Source organism: Carettochelys insculpta, chromosome 20, assembly GCF_033958435.1.
Source record: "Carettochelys insculpta isolate YL-2023 chromosome 20, ASM3395843v1, whole genome shotgun sequence".
NCBI lineage: Eukaryota > Metazoa > Chordata > Testudines > Carettochelyidae > Carettochelys > Carettochelys insculpta.
In genome coordinates, this window is record NC_134156.1 from 10581859 (window position 1) to 10605846 (window position 23988).

The 23988-nt window shown below is 45.6% G+C and overlaps 1 protein-coding gene across 1 annotated transcript in view; it reads left to right on the forward strand.

The window, feature by feature from the left end:
* Positions 1-23988, forward strand: part of CACNA1G (calcium voltage-gated channel subunit alpha1 G) — a 199046-nt gene that overhangs the window by 31269 nt on the left and 143789 nt on the right. The window contains exons 5-8 of the mRNA XM_075014142.1: positions 3344-3635; positions 6153-6245; positions 9989-10787; positions 14097-14461. Coding sequence (XP_074870243.1) covers positions 3344-3635; positions 6153-6245; positions 9989-10787; positions 14097-14461 — 1549 coding nt within the window. The remainder of the gene's footprint in view (positions 1-3343; positions 3636-6152; positions 6246-9988; positions 10788-14096; positions 14462-23988) is intronic.

Consider the following 23988-nt stretch of genomic DNA (forward strand, 5'->3'; position numbering starts at 1 on the left):
AGAAACTACAGCACATCAACTGCCAGACAAAGGAGTGTGATTCAGCCAATCCAACCCCACTTTCTCTTTAGCAAGGCGTTGGTTGATAATGCATCAAATGACCCCCAATGAGCCAGACATTTGCCCCTCTCAGCATAACCTCATAGTCAGTCCCAGTGTACAAAGGACAGATGGTCGCTTTGACCCTATTCATCAGTTCTAGCCCTCCAGAAAATAAGACCATGCACCATTTAAAAATCAACATTCCATAAATATTCCCTTGTCCCAAATAAAAGCCAGACCCCCCACCCTCACTGCGGCTATGTGAAGGAGGCTGAAGCAGCAGTGCCATTTCAGGCATCTGGAGCACTGTCTTTAATTCTTGCACGATGCTTTGATACCTCCCGGATGGACAGGTGCCTTAGAAAAACCTGGGAGGAAGCGATCGATCATACTTGCCCCTTTCAGCATGTAACTACCATGTGACATTTTCTACTTGTGCCAAGACACAGAGACCTGAGCCCCATTCAGCAGCTGTGATTATTTGTTGCCATTGCACCTAAGGATCTCGGGCAGATCACGGGACTGAACACGCCGCATTCTGCTGCAGACTGTGCAAACACAGAAGAAGATGGAGTCCCTCCCAAGGAGCAATTCATATTCATCGACTTTCAAGGCTAAAAAGGACCGTTCTGATCAAACTGTGTTTGCTCGATTTCAACTGCTAAGCCAGAGCCCTTGCCTGGAATATTAACCCTTTCAGTACCCTGTTAGTATTCTAAATATCCCCGAGTATGACAGTTCTTACTCTTTTCCAGACTGGGACCCTTGCAATTCCACTCTTCCTTATGATATGTCTATACTTCCCAAGAGATCGACCCAGCCACGGTTGATCTTCTGGGCTTCAATTTCATGCCCCTAGTGGGGATGCATGTAATTGAACTATCAGGCCTTGACAACTGACCCTGGTACTCCTCATCATCACACAGCGTACGGGAAGTCCACAGGAGAGTTTCTTCCGCTGACCTTCCTCTGTGACGACGGCCAGGTAAGTCGATCCTACATAGGTCAATTCCAGCTATGCAATTGTTGTAGCTGGAATTAAGTATCTAGAATGGACTTTCAGGTCTAGTGTAGACCTGGCCTTAGTCTTGATCTAGCTTGGAACAAGGTGGTCATGATCTCTTGGTAGCTATTTGCCACACCCCATGTGTCATAACTCCGAGGCTGCGAACCGGAGCCTCAGTGTTATTCCTCTTAAAGAACCAGTGTCCAAAACATCAAAACAGAACTACAGTCCATATAACTGCACTCCCAGTCCTAGAGGGGTGAGGCCCAGATGCCAAACACAGGCTCTGAAACGTCATAGGGAACCCGGGAATCATTCGGCCTCTAAACTTACAAAGGGGGGATCAAATTGTTACATTCATGCCTAGAGGTAATAGAACCATCTCAGTCCTCTCCCTGACATCTCTGAACATTTTGTAACGCCACTTGTAGTTTCATTGGCTGGGACAGGAGCTGGAATTTTGTTCACATGAAAATTCCCTTGAGGTAAATGGATAGCAGAGCAAAGGAACTGATTGCGGTTGGGTAAATCCAATGCAGCTACTGGTTTGGGAGCCGTTTAATTGAACCAGAATTCCAGGGGTTTAGTTAAGCTTTGAAAGGTACTAAAGGCAATTCTGCAGGAATTAACTGGGCTGAACTAGGCTTAAAAATAGCTTTGCAAGCTTTAGTGGCAGTCCAGGTGGCTCTCAGGAAACAGCGGTTTATTGAGCAAGAATAAACTAGTTTCCAGCTGGCCACGGGGCTGTTTTCTCTCCCCTAGAGCATGGGATCTGAACTTGCTCATTGTTCCAGGACCACCTTTGGAGGGAAGTTTCAGCTTGTCCGATACTGAACTGTCACCTTGAGCAGTGGTGTCAGCATCCTTGGGTGATACTTATCTTGTGAAGAAATTTATATAAATAATGCGTTCTCCGTCTGCACAGATTTTTTTCAGCACTGCAGGGCAGATGATAAATTGATCTTTACTGATTGATTTGCCATCTTACTTCAGCAAAGACCCTTCATAAAGTGTGTAAAATGTGAAGACCAGCTGCTGCTCTCTCTTCCACCAGTGTAAATTGAGTACTTCTGGGCGGAGTTACTATTCTTCAGTAACTTTAGCAGCATCACTCCATATTTACACCAGGGTAGCTCACAGTAGAGTTTGGCCTACTGCATCCCAGCTACATCTGTCTCTTCCTTCTCTGTTTGTTTTTTTATTGCTTCTCTCTTTTCATTCAATAGGTTAATGATTGTATTAGGAGAGTAAGAAGCATAATCCCTAAGATCTATTCCTCACTCCGACAGTGAGTGAATAGCCTCAGGCAAGTCCCTTTGCGTCTCTCCTGCTGCCAGGCATGTCTGCACGAGGGATTCTATAGAGGCACAATTACATCAGTGCAGTTGTTCCACAGTAACACTATAGACACTTCCTATGCTGAGGGAAGGGATTTAGCCAATCCTCCCCCCTCAGGCTGCAGTAGCTGGGTTGAAGGAAGACTTCTTCCATCAACCTGGCAGCATCTATACTGCTTTAGTCGGCTTAACTACAGATATGAATTTTTCATGCCCCTGCACAGCATAGCGAGATCAATCTAGTTTAAGTGGTAGACCAAGTCTTAGTTTCACCAGCTGGGCTTTATACAGTGAACTCTTTCATATCTGGCAGCCATGAGACCGGGAGGTTGCTGGATATTCAGATATTCTGGATAATAGAGAGGTATACCTAGCAGTGCATAACACTGAAGAAAATACAAGATCAGATATTAAGAAACAAACAAAAATTTGTGCAGAGTACTTTATTTACTGGCACCGGTAGCACTGTATGCTGTAAACCTACGTAGTACCCAGAGGCACTGAGACCTCATACTAGGGTGAGCAAAGTCTCTGCTCTACAGCCTTGACTCAGAGCCAGCTGGCTTTTAGCTCATGCAATAGAGCACAAGGCTTTAGCCGCCATGATTATAGGTTCAATCGCTAGTGCCTGCGACTGGGGTCTGTTGGTGTTACACTTATATGGTACTTGCTGTATTTATTCTCACTGTACTGTACTTATGGAAAACATAACTAAAATGTACTTATGGTTAAAATGCTGGTTATTTGAGAGGTCTGGATAATAGAATGCCAGATATGAGAGCATTCACTGTAATATAAAATCACATCAGAGGTCTTCTGCGAAGTGAATGAAATTATTGTGTAAAATGCTTTGAGGTTCTGGATAAATTTTGCATTGCACCTGCATTGTGGTGGTTGTTATCGTGACAGATTGCTGTTAGTCACTGTACAAACCCCAACCTTCTCTGGTCTCTTTAAGGCCCTACACAGTGGAGTTGGAAAGATACTATCAGACAGAGAACGAGGATGAAAATCCCTTCATCTGCTCCCAGCCCCGTGAGAATGGGATGCGCTACTGCCGCAGTATCCCGACACGGCGGGAAGAAGGCCTGGAGTGCACCCTGGACTTTTACGCCTATAACGACACCACTAACACCTCCTGCGTCAATTGGAACCAGTATTACACCAACTGTTCTGCTGGAGAGCACAACCCCTTCAAAGGAGCGATCAACTTTGACAACATTGGATATGCATGGATCGCAATATTTCAGGTGAGCAGAGAGGGTGGGCTCCCATTCTCTCCCCTGCTGACTGTGAGTACTTGGAGGTCGAATCACCTACCTTGATCTGTCCTAGGTTCACAAATATCTGCATGCCCAGACTTGCTCTCCTATGGCCCCGGGTCTGCAACCTGCAGCCCCGGAGCCACATGCAACTCTTTAAGGACTTCTTTGTGGCTCCCAATGCTATAACTGCAAAGTAAAAAAAACAAAACAAAACAAAACAAAAAAAAACCCTCGTGATTATTTTCGATAAATGGTGAACGTCTGAAAGCCCAACAAATCAGATCTAAATAGCAAACGATGCGTGATCTCAAAATGTTGGATAACTCCTTCTTTAATGAGTGCAGTGCAAGGTGGGATATGATACGGTATCTGTGTTTTGATCGTGTCACTAATAAAGTCTTGATTTTGAAAAGGAAGCTTGCGGCATTCCTGCTGTGAAGGGCAACACACATTTTAGGAAAGAAAACTGAAATTAAACGTGAAGTAAAATTGGCATAATTAAAACAGGTTCAGGAATGAAAGTCAGGAAGTCAATGGTACCAACACACACATGTGAAGCGTGAGGAAATGGAATATGTAAAAAGTTTGTTAACATCCTGCAGTGAATATGTACAGTAAAGCCCCTATTTACACAATTTCAACCTGCGTGTTACTTGGATTAATGCAAGTCGACATCATGAGTGGTGGTAAGCCAGGAACCAGGCGGCAGCCTAGCTCCCAGTTGCCCTTCACTCTCGGCTCCCCTCCGCTTGCGGAAGCCAGGAACCAGCTGCCCACCACTCGTGGGAGCCATGAAACTGACCAGTGCAACTGCACTGGTCAGTTTCCCGGGTCCCCCAACTTGCACAAAATTCGACTTACATATGGTTGCCTGGAAACACAACCTATGTGTAAGATGGGGGTTTACTGTATCGCATTACAAATCATTATGGCTACATCTACACTAGCCAAAAACTTCAAAATGGCCATGCAAATGGCCATTTTGAAGTTTACTAATGAAGCGCTGAAATACATATTCAGCGCCTCATTAGTATGCGGGCGGCCATGGCACTTCAAAATTGACGCAGCTCGTCCAGAGGGGGCTCCTTTTCGAAAGGACCCCGGCTACTTTGAAGTCCCCTTATTCCTATGAGCAGATGGGAATAAGGGGACTTCAAAGTAGCTGGGGTCCTTTTGAAAAGGGGCCCCGTCTGGATGAGCCACGTGGCGGCAAGCCGCATCAATTTCGAAGTGCCGCGGCCGCCCGCATGCTAATGAGGCTCTGAATATGTATTTCAGCGCTTCATTAGTAAACTTCGAAATGGCCATTTGCATGGCCATTTCGAAGTTTTTGACTAGTGTAGACACGGCCGATGTGTGTGCTGTTCTTAAAACAGGGGTTACAAAAAGTATGGTTTGATGTTATTTATTGATGACCATCTTGTATTAGCATGCATTGTGGCCCTTGAATTACTGAGCTTTTTACTGGGTTCAAAAAAATTGTCTCTTCTTGCTATTTTCCTTGCTGACCCCAGCCTATGGCTATATCATACACAGAAAACTCTTGAGCAGCAGTGCAAGAAGCCTGTAGCCTGTCAAAGAGGCAATCTGATGCCAGTCTGATGAAGCCTTTCTTGCTGGGAGTGAAATTCACTCCTGTGTGGAAGATCTATGCATCATTTAAAGTCAATGTAAGGGATTAACTGGGATTTAAGACACGTAGAGGCTTTTCTGCAGGTTCTCTGTACAGGGGGAATTTCACCTGAGTTTTCTTTCAGCTCAGTTTGTGCATCGCTTTTCTTTGCATTGTCAGCTCTTGAAGCATCATTGCCATAAAGCTTTTAAACATGATGTATGTTTCCAATTACCATGCTGAGTGGCATTAAATAAGCATGTTAATAAATGATGAAGGAACCCTTTGTAAGCATAATGAGTCCATCTCATGTGGTATTCAGCCCTGAAACATACCAGTATATTTGAGACAGAAAGAAAGTTGCCACTTGAAACAAATATCTGGCCCAACAGATGGGCGGAAAATGCCATTTCCACTGCAATGGGAGCAAACTGGGTTACAATGTCTTATGCCCATATCCCCAACATCAATCTATTTTAGACCTACAAAACTGGGTGATCAAATGCTGCTCCATTGAGATCAATTGGAAATCTCACCACTGACTTTAAAGTAGCAGGATTTTGCCCTCTGAGCTGCAGGGCATGCCTTGGAGCAGTGGAGATTGTCCTTGGTTCCCAGTGCTAATGACATGAGGACCAAGGATGACAGTGAGTGGGTGCGCCCTGGTGCGCAGCTCTGGCAACAGCTGGCTGAGCTGCAGCAAAAGCTGGCCAGGAGCTATTTAAAGAGCTGGCAGGGACTCGGGTTGCAAGAGCACAGTACCTGTAAGAAATTTGGAGTTACTTTCACCACCTGATGAGGACTGTTGCTCCCAGGCTTCATGTTAACCCTGGACTTGAGGAGATATTGACAGGGGAGCTGATGGTTCTTCTTTCTCCTGCCTCTCTCAGGTCATCACGCTGGAGGGCTGGGTGGACATCATGTACTTCGTCATGGATGCTCACTCCTTCTACAACTTCATCTACTTCATCCTTTTGATCATTGTGAGTGATCTCTGGGCAGCATGCTGTTCACTCTGGCGTACAGGGCAGGATGTAGTGGTGGGAGTAGGAAGGAGGGTAGGCAGGAAGAGTGTTGGAAATAGCCCTTAATCCACCCCAGGAGAAGTGGAGGCCAACTTATTGGAGGACATGCTGGTTTTACACACCTTGAAACAGCCTCATTTCTCCTTGCTAAATGGGTGAAATATGTTGTGAAGGGAGAGTGAATTTCTGCTATAGTTCTACATCTAGCTGCATTTTGCTGGAGTTGTGAGCACATGTTCTCCTGTTCTACAGCAGGTTCCTGCCTCACTCCACCACCCATTCTGTGATAAGTCATCCACCTCATCCTTTTCCTCCTTTGCAGTAGATGCTTCATTTTATTATTTTTTTTTAAGTGCATGAAACAGCAAGTGAATTTCCAGCCACTGAAAGGTGTTGGTCTGCTAGACCTCGCTGGGTACATGGAGCTGATCAAAGGCTCCTCCCACAAGAAAACACCTTCACCCTTTACTTTGAGGACATGCCTTGGCCTGATGGTCTCAGAGGCTGGAGCCCACAGTACATGTGTTAGCTGAGCTTCCATCCCAACCTGCTGAGGCCACCAACAAGGGCAACAGCTGGACTGGCGATTCCTGTCTTGTGAGACATGGACTAAGGCTACCATAACTACTGCACGTTGGCCACCAAACACTCTTGCCTTCATTCATAGTCATTTCCAACCCAGTCCTGGATTTGAACCAATGACCTGGAAGTTTAATCTATAGCTAGTTTTCCAAATCTTCTATGAGTTTCTCCCCCTAATTAGTGATCATTCCTCCTGCTCTGCCACAGATCTTCGCATCCCAAAGGTAACGCAGAAACAGCTGGGGGCATCGATAGCTCATGCTGCTGTGGATTAAAGGGACTGGGGCAGAAGGAAGACTGAGAAAGCGTTGGTTGCTCTTTTGAAGTGAGGTGGAATAGTCACTGCAATTTGTGGAACACTGAATCTAATGAAACCCACATTTGTAATAAAACATCAAATCCTTGGCTGCAGACAGCTGATGCTCTTCAGTAACAATATCCTGGCAAATCTGGTTAACAAATAAGGGGAAATCTGTGCACAAGCCACCCACGCACTGCTAGAAGAAAAAGCCTCCTATCAAAAGAGCTCAGCACTTTCATTCTAATGCAGCTAATTGTGATCATTACAAGCAGTATCTGCTGAGACGTAAAACAAACAAAAAAAAGCAAAAGCAAAAGCTAAGAGGACCTCGGGTATTTTTCAAAAAGCGAAGTCTCTTTGTCAAAATCAGTGTTACCCCTCATTGATCACTGATGTTATCTGGTTTGCCCATTGGCCTGCTAAACCTAGGGCTGTGAGCTCAATCCTTGAGGAGGCCATTTAGGGATTGGGCCAAACAGATGTCAGGGATGTTGCTTGGTCCTGCCAAAAGGGCAGGAGACTGCACTAGATGACCTCCCAAGGTCCCTTCCAGTTCTAGAAGACGTGTATCTGTGCAGACTGGGTGTGGGAAGCCCCATGGGTGGCGGGGTGGAATTTTGTGAGGCTGGCTCCTCCATGCCCCTGCAGGGCAGACAGCACAGGGGGCACCCACCTGGTGAGTGTGTCAGTGTGTGGTGTCTACTCTTGGCTGAAAGATGAGCCCTGGCTTATTGTGTGTCAGGGTCAGATGTGTCCAGCCTCCACTGGCCTGACAGGTTCATGCACACCCACATCCATGGTCCTCTCACCCCATTTCATCTCCTTACACTGGCTGCCTATCTCCTCCTCTGCACAGAGCACAAGCTGCTTCTGTCCTCACCTTTATGGTCCTCCACACTATGGCCCTGCTTTGCCTTGCAAATGCCATTTCTTTCTGCACATATAGCCAACACGCCGATTTCTCAGGCAATACCATCAGCCTGTACCACCAGCTTTCTACATCCCCCTGTCTCCTGTCCCCCTCTTATGCTGGGGGAAGAGCTTTTGCAACTGATTTCACAAAGCCACCTCTTCATCTGCTTTCAGCTGCCTGCTTGAAGCCCATCTCTGCCCTGATGCCTGCAAACCACCATGGTCTGTAGTCTCAGGGGGTAGCCAGCCACATCAGTCTGTTCAGGTTGAACCTCTCTAGTCCAACACTCTCTCGTCCAGCAGCATCCATAATCTGGCATGATTTTAGTTAGTCCAATGACCCTATATCATGGGTGTGGCCAAGTTTCCCGTGGCCGCAGAGTTCTGTGCTATTATTTAGCTGTAATTAACCCCTAAATGGTCATCGAAGAGCCCAGTAAGCAGCAGAAGTATTACTAGACAATATTGACCACCTGTGGCCCAGCAAATTCTCTCATTCGGCACCAGTCAGGTACAGAGGATGCCAGACGAGAGAGGTTCAACCTGTACTTTCACAAGTAGCAAACAGTTCTGTGGATAACGGTTTAGTAAGTCATGAGTTTTGTGGGCAAAACCCACTTCTTCAGAGGAAAATGGAGAAGAAAAACAGAATCCAGGGTTTATATGGCCGGAATAGTTCCCTGTAATTTCACCACCTTTGATAGTCACAGGAATGAGACTCATCCTACTATATTTGCTTCATTACCTGGCCCAACTAGTGGCAGTTAACCCTTTTTTTTCCCTCTGCCCCACCTTCCCCAGCTATATAAACCCTTGAATTCTGTTTTTCCTCTCCATTTTCATCTGAAGAAATGGGGTTTACCCACAAAAGCTCATGGCTGAATAAACTGGTTAGCCTTTAAGGTGCCTTGGGAATGCTCGTTTATTCACCATGATCTGTGTTTGGCTAAACTGGTGACTATGTTGTATAGTAACAGAGAGGGAGCCGTGTTAGTCTATATACTATCAAAACAAAAAAGCAGTGAAGTAGCACTTTAAAGACTAACAAAATAATTTATTAGGTGATGAGCTTTCGTGGGACAGACCCACTTCTTCAGTTGTTGAATCTGTTCTGGTATGGCTATGGTCTGAAGAAGTGGGTCTATCCCATGAAAGCTCATCACCTAATAAATTATTTTGTTAGTCCTTAAAGTGCTACTTGACTGCTATTTTGTTTTGGTGACTATGTGCAGATCCTGAGATTGCCCTTCACTCTAATTCAAGCAAATGCACCTGTGTTTCTCTGTCTCTCTCTCTCTCACACACACACACATCTGTTTATTCACCTGTCTATAATATCCTGTCTCAGACTTTGAGCTCCCTGGGGCAGAGACTGGCTGTGTTATTTCTTTATTCAGTGACTAGGAGAACTGACTAGAACACCTGGTTGGTTGGTTGGTTCAGTGGAAAAAATTCTGAGTTGACCCTAGGTGGGGGGAGGGAGAGACTGCTGGGGATAGAAAATGTGTTAAAAAAAAGATGGTTCCACTCAATATGAAATCTTTGCGTTAAAAGAGTTTTTATAGTTTTTCTGAAATAAAATTTGAAGCAAATCTGAAATGCAAAGTCATTTTGAATTGAAAAATCAAAATGTTTTATTTCAACTTGCTTTTTTCCAGCCAAGACCATTCAGCAAATTCAACACAGCTTTGCAAAATGTTTTGGTAGACCAAATATGCAGGGTGTTTTGGTGGTTGTGGGGCACCCATTTTTTCTGAAACATGTTGACCAGTTCTAGTGACAAAAACTATTTGGAGTCCTCTGTTTCCATGGGGTAGCAGCTGTCAATAGTCATTACCACATACCCGCTCACCAATACTCCACCATCCTCTTTCTTGGACTGATGGCTTCTTCTGTTCTCCTTTAGGTGGGCTCCTTCTTCATGATCAACCTTTGTTTAGTAGTCATTGCCACCCAGTTCTCTGAGACTAAGCAGCGAGAGAGCCAGCTGATGAAGGAGCAACGGGTCCGCTATCTATCCAATGCCAGCACGCTAGCCAGTTTTTCAGAACCGGGGAGCTGCTATGATGAACTTCTCAAATATCTGGTGTATGTTGCCCGTAAGGCCAGCAAACAGCTGGTCAAAGCCTACAAAGAGGCAGGGTTGAAAATGGGACTCCTCTCCAGCCCGAGCAGGACTGAGAGGCAGCCAAGCAAACATCGGCAGAGGAAACGGTCATCTGTGCACCATCTGATCCACCATCACCACCACCATCATCACCACTACCACCTGGGCAATGGGAATCTGCGGGCACCACGCGCCAGCCCTGAGATCAGTGATGTAGAAACCAGCTCGCTCCACAATGGCACCAACAGGCTTATGCTCCCTCCTGCCTCTAATCCCCACGCTGCCCCCAATGCAGCTACCAGCAACACAGAATCTGTGCACAGCGTCTACCATGCAGACTGCCACTTTGAGCCCATCCGCTGCAGGCCTTCTCTCCCTCAGCCTGGCTTGAGCTTACCAAGCCCAGAAGGTCTTCCCAAGAATGTGGTTGGCAACAAGGTCTATCCCACTGTACACCCCAGCACCTCGCAGGAGATGCTGAAAGAGAAAAACTTAGTGGATTCCACTGTGAACCCAACGGCCAGCACACTAACTAATCTTAATATCCCTCCTGGGCCATACAGCACAATGCACAAGCTCCTGGAGACACAGAGTACTGGTGAGTGCCGGTGTGACGGATCAGCCTTTGGCTGCATTCCAGAAATATATCCTGTTTTTTTTTTTTTGTTTTTTTTTTTCAATTTTCACTACCTCTTTCCAAGATTCTTTTCAGTCTACAGTGCAGGTTCAGGAGCTAATTTTCCAGGTAAGGCCAAGTCAAAATCTTCCCATCCCACCCACCAAAGACATCCCCAGATCAGAACCCAAGCAGATGTCTCTGCTTCGCAGCTTTGTGCCAGCAAAGATCCAGGGGCAAGGGATGATCACCCCCCAAAAGGGCATCATGCACCCCTAGGGCTGTGTGCAGCCCAGGTTAAGAACCACTGTTCTAGGCAAAGCTTTCTGGCATTTGTTCCAGTCAAAATCCACACACTCCCAATTGGCTTTTCGCTCCATTTTAACCTTTCCAGTTTGCCCTCCTGACTGGAACCTTGTGTACAAAGTAGACCTGATCTTCCAGTTAGTCCAGAACAGCAATGGGCGACCTAAACTAGTGAGTGGGCTGCATGAGTGGCCCTCCTTCCTCTCAGTGGGCCACGCAATTTTTGTAACCCATTGTCTCCCGGGATAGAGCAGTTTTGTTAACTGTGCTTGTGTACTTAGAATTTGCAGGGTGTGCCAACTGAACTGCGGCAGCCCTTTGATTGGACGCAGAGGGAGCACATGGCTTTTCCAGTCAGTGTCATGTGCAACCAGCACACACCTCACTTCACTTGCCCTTGGTTTACGTGCGTGTAATACCAGTATGAAAAACAAATGACACAGGTGGAAACCAGCAACCTGGTGCATGAGCAATGGTAAACAAAATGTCTTGCAAGTTGCACCCGGAACCCTGATGGGCCACAGGTCACCCTCCAGTGTTCTAGAACCTCACAAGTAGTTTGAGTTGGGCTCTGAAAATGGGCAAAGATTTTTGGTGTGGGGACTGGATGCCACACCTGGATGGTGTTTCTGTGGACGCTTCAGCCCTGCCCTTGCAGACATACTGATAGCCTTGCAGGCAGCTGTGATAGGAACATATTCTGCCTGTGCTGTTAAGGGAAGGAACCCATCTGTCAGCTGGAAGCTACCATGGCATGGAACACTTTGAGAATCATATGTTTAGGGAGAAGCTGGTAATTCTGAAGTACCAGCAAACAGCAGGAGTAAAAAAGTAGCTCTTTGGCTGCAGTAATGTCTCTAATTACAACGCCTAACATGCCAGGGTGTGGAAAAGCTGATTACTTTCCGTTAGCTCTAATAGCCCAAGGTATAATGAGGTGGTAAGGATCCCTTGGCTGGTGAAAATTTCTCCCTGTGAGCAGCAGAAAACCATTTACCATATAAATGGAAGATACCTGGAATATAATGTTTCTGCATGATGCTCTTGAACCCTCTTGAGCAGCTTAGGATTTGTAGTGTAAGGGCTGGGGGAATCTAAGAAACTGGGTTTAAAGGAGAATAATTTCTGATGTTGCGAGTTGCATAGAACAGGTGAACAGGTATTGGATCTTGTTTGTTTACTTGTGGCAATACCCAGTATGTGTTTTTTAAATACCTTCAAAGGATAGTTTCTGATCTGTGGATCCTCCTCATACAACCCAAGGATAAGAAAGTGAGCGAATAACTTGTTTGGCTAACCAATTTATTTCAGCCATTTTAGTGCATCAAGGAGATTTTTTAAAGTTTTTTTTTTTCGTTTTGTGTCAGAGTAAATGTCTCTTTTGACCCACAATGAAATGTTTTGTCCCACTATCATGTACAGCTTGGGTGGGGGTTTTTTTGTTTGTTTTTTTTAAATAAATGTGAAGAAAGTTTCAAAATGAAAAGTCCAAACATTCCAACTTCTTTGGAATTTTGTTGTTTGCTTTTCAACACAAACAACTGGGCAAAACTGATGCGGATTCAGGAGAGGTGCCAGCATTGTGGATGTTGCATTTTTTGGCCAACAGACCTGGTCTGGCATTAACTGTGGGTGAGCTACTCGAGCAGTGCTGGGATCTCGAAGAAAGGAGCGACAAAACTGAGCAGCCCCTGAAGTCTCTAAGAGAAGCTCTGAGATTTTTCTGGGTGTGGGCTTGTCCCCATCTCACAAAGGGCCTCTTCCCACACTCCAAGTCGCTTTTGCAGGCAATTTTATTTATCAAATATAAGCCACCTCCCCCCCGCTCCCCCAGGCCTATAACTCTGAGCGGAGTTTCCTCTTTGCCTCCCTGAGTTCCTGCTGCTTCAGGCCTATGTCAGGATTTCCCTTTGGTGAACTGAGCACTGTCCTTCTCTCTGGAGACCATTTCCTCCCAGGGGACTCTGGGACGCGCAGGAAACTTCCTGCTACTCCTGCTTGCGCTCCCTGGGCCTCCTGTCTGGCCTGTCACCCCAGCCTCTGGGAATACGCAGTAAGAATTTTCTGTGCCCCTTTTTGGATGTTGACTCTCAGGCATTACCTTTTCTGATATCCAAGCTGACTAGCCACGGCTGCTCAATGGCCTTTTCTCTCTGAAAGGCCTGGGGCTGTGACAAGGAGCAAGACTAGAACTTCTCTCTTCATGCAGACTTAGGGACTTAGTTCAGTGTTTCTCAACAGGGGAATGTGTACCTTTGGGGAGGCACAGAGATCTTCCAAGGGGCACATCAATTCATCTAGGTGTTTGCCTAGTTTTACAACAGGCTACCTAGAAACACAAGAGAAATCTCGGGGTACTTTATATATATGTATTTTTAAACGGAGTACTTTACCAAACAAAGAGAGGGTGCAGGGGGAGGTTTGAGAAACACAGCTCTAGTGGACTCCTCTCAGGCTGAATAGTGACACCCTACCACAAAGAGAGTTTAACAGCAGATTACAAAGGGAGGTGTGTGAACTGGAATTCATACTCAAATTCGATACACTCACACTTGGTCTCAAAAGAGATAGCAATTATCTCACACATTACATGAACTGTTTCCCTTCTTTTCATATTCGTAATGATCTCAGGCAAGCCAGTTGTATCACGTAACCCTCACCCCCGCCTTTCAGTTCTATGTATCTGATTTGTCAATTTTTATTTCAATTTTTTTGGACCTCTGTCCTATAGAACTGTCAGTCTGGCCTGGAAATGCTATAGATCTGAAGAAGTGTGTCTGTCCCATGAAAGCTCATCACCTAATAAATTATTTTTGTTTGTCTTTAAAGTGCTACATGACTGCTGCTTTGTCCTCTCAGGCTGTAAAAGTCAGAGCTAAACATGGCAATGAAATGAATGAGGAGTTCCCATCATTTGAACCCTTAGCTCCCCGACTCAGCATGCAGGGAACAGATTCCTCTTACCTTGGCTTATGTGTGTTCCAGGTGCCTGTCAAAGTTCTTGCAAGATTTCTAGCCAGTGTGGGAAACTGGACAGTGGTTCTTGCAACCCAGACAGCTGCCCCTACTGCATCAGGACTCTGGCTCACGACCAGGAGCTCACAGACAACGAAACGGCAGACTCAGACAGTGAAGGGGTATATGAATTCACCCAGGATGCCCACTACAGTGACCACAGGGACCCTCGGCGAGGGAAAACCCGGGACAGGAAAACCAGCCAGATCCTGGCATTCTGGAAAGTGGTGTGCGAGACATTCCGGAAGATCGTGGACAGCAAGTACTTTGGCCGGGGGATTATGATTGCCATTTTGATCAACACCCTCAGCATGGGGATTGAGTACCATGAGCAGGTGAGCAGAACCTGTTCTGTGTTGTGTTGAGGGCAGCAAGATGCTCCTTGGAGGAGAGGGCCCAGCATGGACACTTCATTAGCCTTTTTCCTGCTCTCATAACCTTTCAGAGAAAATTATTTTACTATGAGCAACATGACTAGCCTTGACCCCTGCTTAGTTTCCTGCCAGCCCTGGCCATGTCTGCACCAGTCGCTGTTCAATAGTGCTATGTAGGGCTCCTTGGGGGAGAGCTTCTGTAACGCACACTTCTAGGGGTGTGGTTCACTGTCCTATAGGCTTTGTCTACACAGCAAATTATCTTGGAATAGCACCAATTATTTAAAAAACAAGTTGGCAGCGGCCAAACGACACACACACTATTTCGAAATAAAATTGAAATAGCGGCTGTGTTATTTCGATTCTGGTAAACCTCCTTCCATGAGGAATAACAGCTATTTCCAGATAGGTGCTATTAAGACACAGAATATCGCCATTGCAAATAATGGGCTCCGATGGCACTATTTCAAAATAGCATCGTGGAATCAGAAATGCTATTTCAAAGTAGTTGGGTGCTATTTCAAAATGCATTTTGTGTGTGGACGTGTTGTTTTGAAATACAACCATTTGAAATAGCTATTTGGAAATACTTTATTTTGGAATAGAACTGATGTGGAGACATAACCATCTAGATTATTTGGGCAGTAAAAGAGCAAATCTCTTCTGTGGCCTCAGCTGAGAGCCAGCTAGCTTTTATTGCAAGCAGCACTGCAGTTTGAGCTAAGCTCCAGAGGCTTCAGGTTTGAGTCTGCGTGGGGGCAGTTACACTTTCTGTCTGCATTAGCTACCATTGGAGTCCTGGCCTGGCAAGGGAGCGAGCAGGGCTGTCCTGACCCTTACACAGAATATGCAGCTGTGTAGGGCATCAGAAAATTTGGGGCACCATTGGGTCTTAACATTCATCTACCTCCTTCTATCCCTGTTCTGTGGCTCTGCTTCCTACGGAGAGAATCTAGTTAACAGTGGAAAAAGCTGCCAGACCTGTTAGCAGCACATTGAACCTGTGACAGAGCCATTCAAATTATAATGAAGACATTCCTGAAGGGGAACTTTAAAGAGGATGACGAGAGGCTGTTCTCGGTGGTGTCAGATGGCAGAACAAGGAGCAATGGTCTGAAGTCACAGAGGGAGAGGTGTAGGTTGGATATTACGAAAAACTTACTTCGCCAGGAGGGTGGAGAAGCACTGGAACGTGTTGCCTAGAGAGGTGGTGGATTCTCCATCCCTAGAGGTTTTTAAGTCCCAGCTTGACAAGGTCCTGGCTGGGATGACTTAGTGGGGGTTGATCTTGCTTGAAGCAGGGAGCTGGACTAGATGACCTCCTGGGGTCCCTTCCAGCCCTAGGATTCTATGATTTAACAGGTATTTGCCAACCCCAGATCTACGCTGCCTGTTTCTGAATTTATTGTGTTAGTCTGAAGGACCATCCTTTAAAATTTATTTTAAAAATATTTCATTGGTGGGCTGCTGAAGATTATAAAATCACATCTCTAAAGTATCCGCCCCACCCGCAGACTGCCCCGGGGCACAGGGTCACCAGTTTAATAGTATTGTGTGAAGCCCCCTAAATCCGAAGGATGTGCCTGGGAGTGAGGGAGGCTTTTGCTCTAGTGTTGTTGGGTTTAAATTCAGCCCTGGCAGGTGGACATAAAAGTGAACCCCAAGAGATGGCTGAGTGGGGGCTGATGTGAAGCGAATCTGGTGGGGGTTAGGCTGTGTCCCAGCAAGCTGGTGTCCTTGTAAAAACAAGCCAAACCACTCCCCAAACTGGCACACAAAGAGGACAGCCTCAGTAAGAGGCTGTGGGTTTCCTGGGCCACGGGCCGAAGCCCTGAGTGGTGGCCTCTTCTGGTCGGACCCCTTGGCAGGACAGCAGGGGAGGTCTCAGGGTGCAGCTGCTTCTGCTGTAATGGGGCTGCGCCTGCAGAGAGAACTCCCGGGCCTGTCGATCTGGGTGCTTAGCATGTTCTGCCTGGCACACGCAAGTGCGCACATTGCATTAGTGTAATGCTTATTTGTGAACCTCTGCCCGGATAAGTCCTGCCAGCGCTCCACTCCCACAGTGAATCTCTCCTTGGGGGGTGGCTTCCATGCTGCTTTTGTAGCCCTGTGAGTCAGTGGCGGCTCTTCATATGGAGAGCCTCCCTAGCACGTTCGGCTGCAGAGGGCGAGAGGTTTGGGGCCAGTCAATGGGAGGAGCCCTACAGAACGTGAGTAACAGGCCCTTGGCTTTGGGATTTTAGATCTTGTGCAGCAAGGTCCAGCTCCCCTTTTTAGATCATGATTTCATCTCTTGCTCAGACCAGTGGCGATGGGGGGTCCTGACTGCAGTGTCTCAGTTCTCTTTGGTGGCCTCAGCCAATGTTCCCTCTAACTTTTTCCATCCATGTGCAAAATAATTGCTGTGATGTGCATGGAGGTACCGGCAGGTGCCCAACACCAGTAGACACACAGGCTGTGGCCGCTCTGCTAATCAGCTGGGGGGCATCTGAATCTCTCCTGGGTGGCCGCCCAAGTGCTCAGCTTACAAGGAACATGGGCATCAATCCACCTTCCTGGTGGATACGTCACAAAAAAGCCAGGGATAAGCCCAAGTCAAGTTCCAGTGACAACGTCCCCAACAGTCTGGTGTGTTTGGATCAATGGTTTGGCAGCAGGACTACCCCAACTAGTCCTTCTCGCTGGCAATTTCAGCAAAAGAGGCCAAAGGCCGAGCTATCTTCAGGAGCTCCCGGTGTCAGGGGGGCGTACTGATGCTTGCCTTGCTTGTGCTGTTCCTGTCCAAGGCACTAGCAGAGAGCCTCAGGTTCAAGCCAGCGTGGCAATCCCAGCAGTTGCACAAGGTCGACAGACTTCGGGGTTTGTGCAGCAAAAGTCAGCACCACGGCAGGCCTCAAAGGCAGTTTGATTCCTTCTCCCTGGGGTTCCTTCCTCCCCAGTGGGTGTTGTGGTGACTATCCTGGGATCCAAAGTAGGCTAATTTGGGCACGTCTAACCCATTGTCTTGTCTACTCTAATCTCCGTGGGCAAGAGACTTCCTACCCGTTATACACACACCTCACAGGCAGTGTTCCCTGTAAACTGAGCACTTTGACAGCTACTCAAGAGAGATTCAGGTGCCGCCCAGCTGATTAGCAGAGCACCCACAGCTGGCAGCATGGGTTTCTGCTGGTGGTGCACATGCATCGGTGCACATAACAAAATTTATTCCACCCATGGATGCAAAAATTAGAAGAAACACTGCTCACTGACCTTTTGCCCATAACTAGACTTCAAGAGGAGAAGTTCTCCTCTGGCATCGTGAGATCCCAGCTTTCAAAGGAGCCTCCACTCTGTCTCTGTTTTTTCAACATAGGTGATGTAGCTGCTAACAATTTAATACCTGGTTTGGTGGGTGCCCTGTACAGCACATAGACATCTAAGCACCTGATTGTACCTCTTCAGAAAATTGGGACCTGGTTGTATTATTGGTCCCTGGTTGGGACCTGCCCGCAGACCTGATTGTTGCGATACTGAGTGTTTGCTGGGTTATTGTGGACATGAGCCCACAAGGCTGATTGAGTTACTGTGTGTCTGTTGGGTTATTGCAGACATGGTGCACACAGGCATGATTGTTGAGTTATTGTAGACTTGCGCACACAGGCATGATTGTTGTTATTGTGTGTTTGTTGTGTTACAGCAGACATACTGCGCACAAGGTTGATTGTTGGGCTGTTGGGTTCACTTGCGCAGATGAGCTTAGCTGGCTCTGTGCTTATGCCTGGCAGAACCCTGGTTACCTGGAGGTTTCCTGTTAGACAGGTCGCTGAAGGAACCTATAATAGCCAAGAACCCTCCACTGGTACAGGACTGGGAGACATGCTGTGATAGTAAGGGCCATTCCATTTATTTCTCTATCCGGTGCTGAACAGGAAGTTTCCAGGACATCAGAACAGGGTGGAATGATTCCTGTCCAATAGCCAGTGTTTTCTGAGAACTCCCTTTCACTCTGAGCTTTTATTATTTACTTTTTTCTGGCATGTTTCTTATTTGCATGGTCATTTGCAGTTGGCTGCAAAGGCATTTCTTCAACTGTTTATAGCTTCCCATGTCAATGCAGCAGTTGCTAACTGAGCAGACATAATTCGAAATCCCAGTGCCCTCCCATGGTATTAACGCATCAGTAAACAAACATTAGAAGACTCAGACCCACTTAGTGTGCTGAATATGTCCCTTCAAAGCAGCACGTTCTTTCTGGAGTCTTAATACAATATGGCTGGCTAACCTTTGTTTTCAGAATGTATTCAATAGAGATGCACTCGGAAGTCCTACAGGTAGGAGTAGTCAGATGCTGCCTCACCTTCAATTGGTGACCTGCCTGGAATATGTCTGTGCCACAGCGAGAGAGTGTCTGGTGGCATTGGAGACTCACCAGGCTTTCATTAATACCTGGGGCTCATTTCTTCAGAACCTGGGGGCAAATTAAAGAAAGGAGCAGAAAATTCGTATTTCCTGTTTTGATAGATGGAAAGAAGAACAGCCAGCTGGGTCAGGGCAAAGGTCCCTTTAGGCCAATATCCTGTCTGTTGACAGTGGCTAATGCCAGGTGCTTTAGAAGGAATGAACAGAAGAGGCATTCATCCAATTATCCATTCCCTGTTATAGTCCCTTCATAACACCCTCCGGCAAAGAGTTCCACTGGTTGACTGTTGGAAGAAAAAATGCTTCCTTTTGTTTGTTTTAAACCTGCTGCCTATAAACTTTGTTTGGTGGCCTTCAGTTGTGTTATGGGAGGGAGTAAGTAACATTTCCTTATTTACTTTCTCCACACCAGTCATAACTTTATAGACCTCTATCATATCCCCCCTTAGTTGTGTCTCTTTTCCAAGCTGAAAAATCCCACTCTTATTCATCTCTTCTTATCTGGCAGCCATTCCATATCCCTAACCTTTTACCAATTGAAGGTAAAGATGGGAATGGCATCTGTATATAAAATCTATCATTTCTGGTCTTATTCCAAAGCAGAGCTATGGACAGATTCACCAAGGTTGGTGCCCACGGTTGCCAAGGATGCACCTTTAAAATTTTCCCATGCAAGTTCAGCTTTTGTGTGTGCAGCAGGTGCCTGCACAAATTTGGCATCCTCCTCTGGACTGTTTCACACTCAAGCTCTTCTAAAAAAACAAAAAAGCAGTGCAGTAGCACTTTAAAGGCTAGCGAAATAATTCATTAGGTGTTGAGGTTTCGTGGGACAGACCCACTTCTTCAGAGCATAGCCATACCAGAACAGACTCAATATTTTAGGCACAGAGAATGAAAAATAGTAATCAAGGTTGACAAATCAGAAAAATTATTATCAAGGTGAGCAAATCAGAGAGTAGAGGGGCAGAATGGGGGGGCGGGGAGTCAAGAATTAGATTAAGCCAAGTATGCAAACGAGCCTTGGCTTAATCTAATTCTTGACTCCCCCATCCCCACCTTCTGCCCCTCTAGTCTCTGATTTACTCACCGTGATAATTTTTTTTCTGATTTGTCCACCTTGATTACTACTTTTGGTTCTCTGTGCCTGAAATATTGAGTCTGTTCTGGTATGGCTATGCTCTGAAGAAGTGGGTCTGTCCCATGAAAGCTCACCACCTAATAAATTATTTTGTTAGTCTTTAAAGTGCTACTGCACTGCTTTTTTGTTTTGATAGTATATAGACTAGCATGGCTTTCTCTCTGTTACTAAAGCTCTTCTAGTACTTTGAAGGTGCATTTATATTCTTAGTTCTGCTGGAGATGCTGTTTGATCCAAACATTAGATCCCTGGCCCCGAGGAAATGGAGATCCCAGGAAAGCTAGAGCAGCATGTGAGAAGCACCTGTAGATGCCTTCTCACTGAAACTATGTTGGACCAAAAGCTGCATGGATGTGTCATGTACTCTGGGACTGAATTCAAGCAAGGCCATTGCTGTTCATGTTTAGAGGACATGCAAGAATCATCTGAGGAGTTTTACCAGTTTGTTCCTTCCCAAATCTTCCCTGCCCCCTCTGAGTTCCCAGACATTCCTGTCTCCTTTCCTTTGTCTTCTGTGAAAACAGCTGACATTGGCAACACCAGAGCAGTAAGTCTGAGGAGCTACCACTGTCAAGGGACACCACAGCAGAGGGTGACCATCTCTCAGGGCTCTGAGGCAATGCTGAAAATGCCATAGGCTGGCAGATGGGGCCCATAGGATAATGAGGGTAAAGAGGTGTTAAGTAATAAGTTATAGGTAATGAAATGAAGTTGGTAGGGAGGGGAGGGAACCCAGGGTCTGTGGGTGGAAGACTCTTTCAATGGTGTTTAGAAACTACTTCAGCTCCCATTTCCTTTCTTCCAGGCACTTGTAACAAATAGTGAATCATGTTTTTATTAAAGGGGTGGCAAAGAGGTGGTTTTTTGTAAACTCGAGTGGTTTATGACTGCAATTTCATATCTGACAGTGATGAGGCCAGGAATTAGAAAAGAGAAATGCTGGTCCAGGTCTTTCTATGGAGATTATAAACAGTGAACCGTTGGGGGGAGGGGTTTCACCAAGTCAGATTTACAGCCTTCGCCTGAAAGTGCAAGTGATCGACCTCACTAAATTTATCTTCAGTGGCTCCTTGTTTGAAAAAGAAATGAGGGGGCTTGAAGAGTACTTGACTTTATGAGTTTCTATATTTAAGCTCGCTTGCTTGTTTGATGAATATTTATGGCATGGGCTTTTCACACCATCCAGTCCCTGGTAAGCTAGGTGATATTAAGCTAAATTCTCTCAGGACATATTTTATGATGCAGGGTCAGAAGTATGGCATTTTGAGAAGGAGGGGAATGGACCCACTGTTTACCAAAATTACTGGCGAGAAAGGGTGGCCCAGTGGTTAAGGCACAGATCACACATAAGAACAGCCATTACTGGGTCAGACCAAAGGTCCAGCTAGCCCAGCATCCCGTCTGCCGACAGTGGCCAACGCCAGGTGCCCTAGTGGGGGTGGACCGAAGACAACGATCAAGTGACTTGTCTCCTGCCATCCATCTCCAGCCTGTGACAAACAGAGGCCAGGGACCCCATTCCTACCCCCTGGCTAATAGCCTTTTATGGACCCAACCTCCATGAACTTATCTAGCTCTTCTTTGAACTCTCTTACAGTCCTCGTTTTCACAGCCTCCTCTGGCAAGGAGTTCCACAGGTTGACTGTGTGCTGTGTGAAAAATAACTTTATAGTTTTAAACCTGCTACCCATTAGTTTCATTTGGTGTCCTCTAGTTCTTATATTATAGGAACAAATAAATAACTGTTCTTTATTCACCCTCTCCACACCGCTCATGAATTTGTATACCTCTGTCATATCCCCCCTCAGTCTCCTCTTTTCTAAACTGAAAAGTCCCAGTCTCTTTAGCCTCTCCTCATATAGGACCCATGCCAAACCCCTAATCATTTTAGTTGCCCGTTTCTGAACCTTTTCTAATGCCAAAATATATTTTTGAGGTGAGGAGACCACATCTGTACACAGTATTCAAGATGTGGGCGTACCATAGTTTTATAAAGGGGCAGTAAAATATTCTTTGTCTTATTTTCTATCCCTTTTTAAATAATTCCTAACATCCGATTTGCTTTTTTGACTGCCACTGCACACTGCGTGCATGTTTTCAGAGAACTATCCATGATAACCCCAAGCTCTCTTTCCTGATTAGTTGTATCTAAATTAGCCCCCATCATATTGTATATATACTTGGGGTTATTTTTCCAATGTGCATTACTTTACACTTATCCACATTAAATTGCATTTGCCATTTTGTTGCCCAATCACTCAGTTTGGTGAGATCTTTTTGAAGTTCTTCACAGTCTGTTTTTGTCTTGACTATTTTGAACAGTTTAGTATCATCCACAAACTTTACCACATCACTACCCCTTTCTCTACTTCATTTATGAATAAGTTGAATAGGATTGGTCCTAGGACTGACCCTTGGGGAGCACCACTCGTTACCCTTCTCCATTTAGAAAATTTACTGTTTCCTGTCTTGTAACCAGTTCTCAATCTATGAAAAGATCTTCCCTCTTATCCCATGACAACGTAATTTACGCAAGAGCCTTTGGTGAGGGACTCTGTCAAAGGCTTTTTGGAAATCAAAGTATACTATATCTACTGGATCCCCCTTCTCTGCATGTTTGTTAACCCCGTCAAAGAATTCCAATAAATTAGTAAAATATAATTTCCCTTTGTAGAAACCATGTTGACCGTTGCCCAACAAATTATGTTCTTCTACGTGTCTCACAATTTTATTCTTTACTATCATTTCAACTAATTTGCCCGGTACTGATGTTAGACTTACCGGTCTGTAATTGCTGGGGTCGCCTCTAGAACCCTTTTTAAATATTGGCATTATGTTGGCTGTCTTCCAGTCCTTGGGCAGAGAAGCTGATTTAAAGGATAGGTTACAAATCACAGTCAATAATTCTGCAATTTCACATTTGAGTTCTTTCAGAACCCTTGGGTGAATGCCATCCGGTCCCAGTGATTTGTTACTGTTAAGTTTTTATATTTGTTCCAAAACCTCCTCTAATGACACTTCAATCCGGGACAGTTCCTCAGATTCATCACCCACAAAGGATGGTGCAGGTTTGGGAATCTCCCTAACATCCTCAGCCTTGAAGACTGGAGCAAAGAAATCATTTAGTCTCTCCTCAATGGCTTTATCATCCTTGATTGCTCCTTTTGTACGTCGATCATCTAGGGGATCCACTGGTTGTTTAGCAGGCTTCCTGCTTCTAATGTATTTAAAAAACATTTTGCTATTAGTTTTTGAGTTTTTGGGTAGCTGTTCCTCAAAATTTTTTTTGCTTTTCTTATTACATTTTTACACTTAATTTGGCAATGTTTATGTTCCTTCTTATTTACCTCACTAGGATTGGACTTCCACTTTTTAAAAGATGCCTTTTTATCTCTCATTGCTTCTTTTACATGGTTTTTAAGACATAGTGTCTCTCTTTTAGGTCTCTTGGTTCTCTTTTTAATTTGGGGTATACATTTAACTAGGGCCTCTATTATGGTGTCCTTGAATATTTTCCATGCAGCTTGCAGGGATTTTATTCCAGTCACTGTACCTTTTAATTTCTGTTTAACTAACCTCCTCTAAGACATGGAAGACCCTGCTCTGCCTCAGAAATCCTACACAACCTTTAGCAATTGTGTTACCAAGCGTGCATTTACCTTGGAGCCGGGCTGTGTGATTCCCAGCTTGTGGAGACACACCTGTACTAGCTGTGCTCATGGGTATCTAGCCTGAGCCACCGCCTGAGTCACTGCAGACACGTGGCTAATTTTAGGCACTAGTGGAAGCAAAGTTAGTGCAGTTGTGTCCATGAGAACTGGGAAATACACATCCAGATGTAGACATACCCTTAGTCTATGGTGGTTTGCTCCCCCATTGGTAAGAGTCCTGTACTGTACTCTTCCAGTACTGGGCAGCTTTGACAATCTGTTTTGCTGAATTGGTTTTA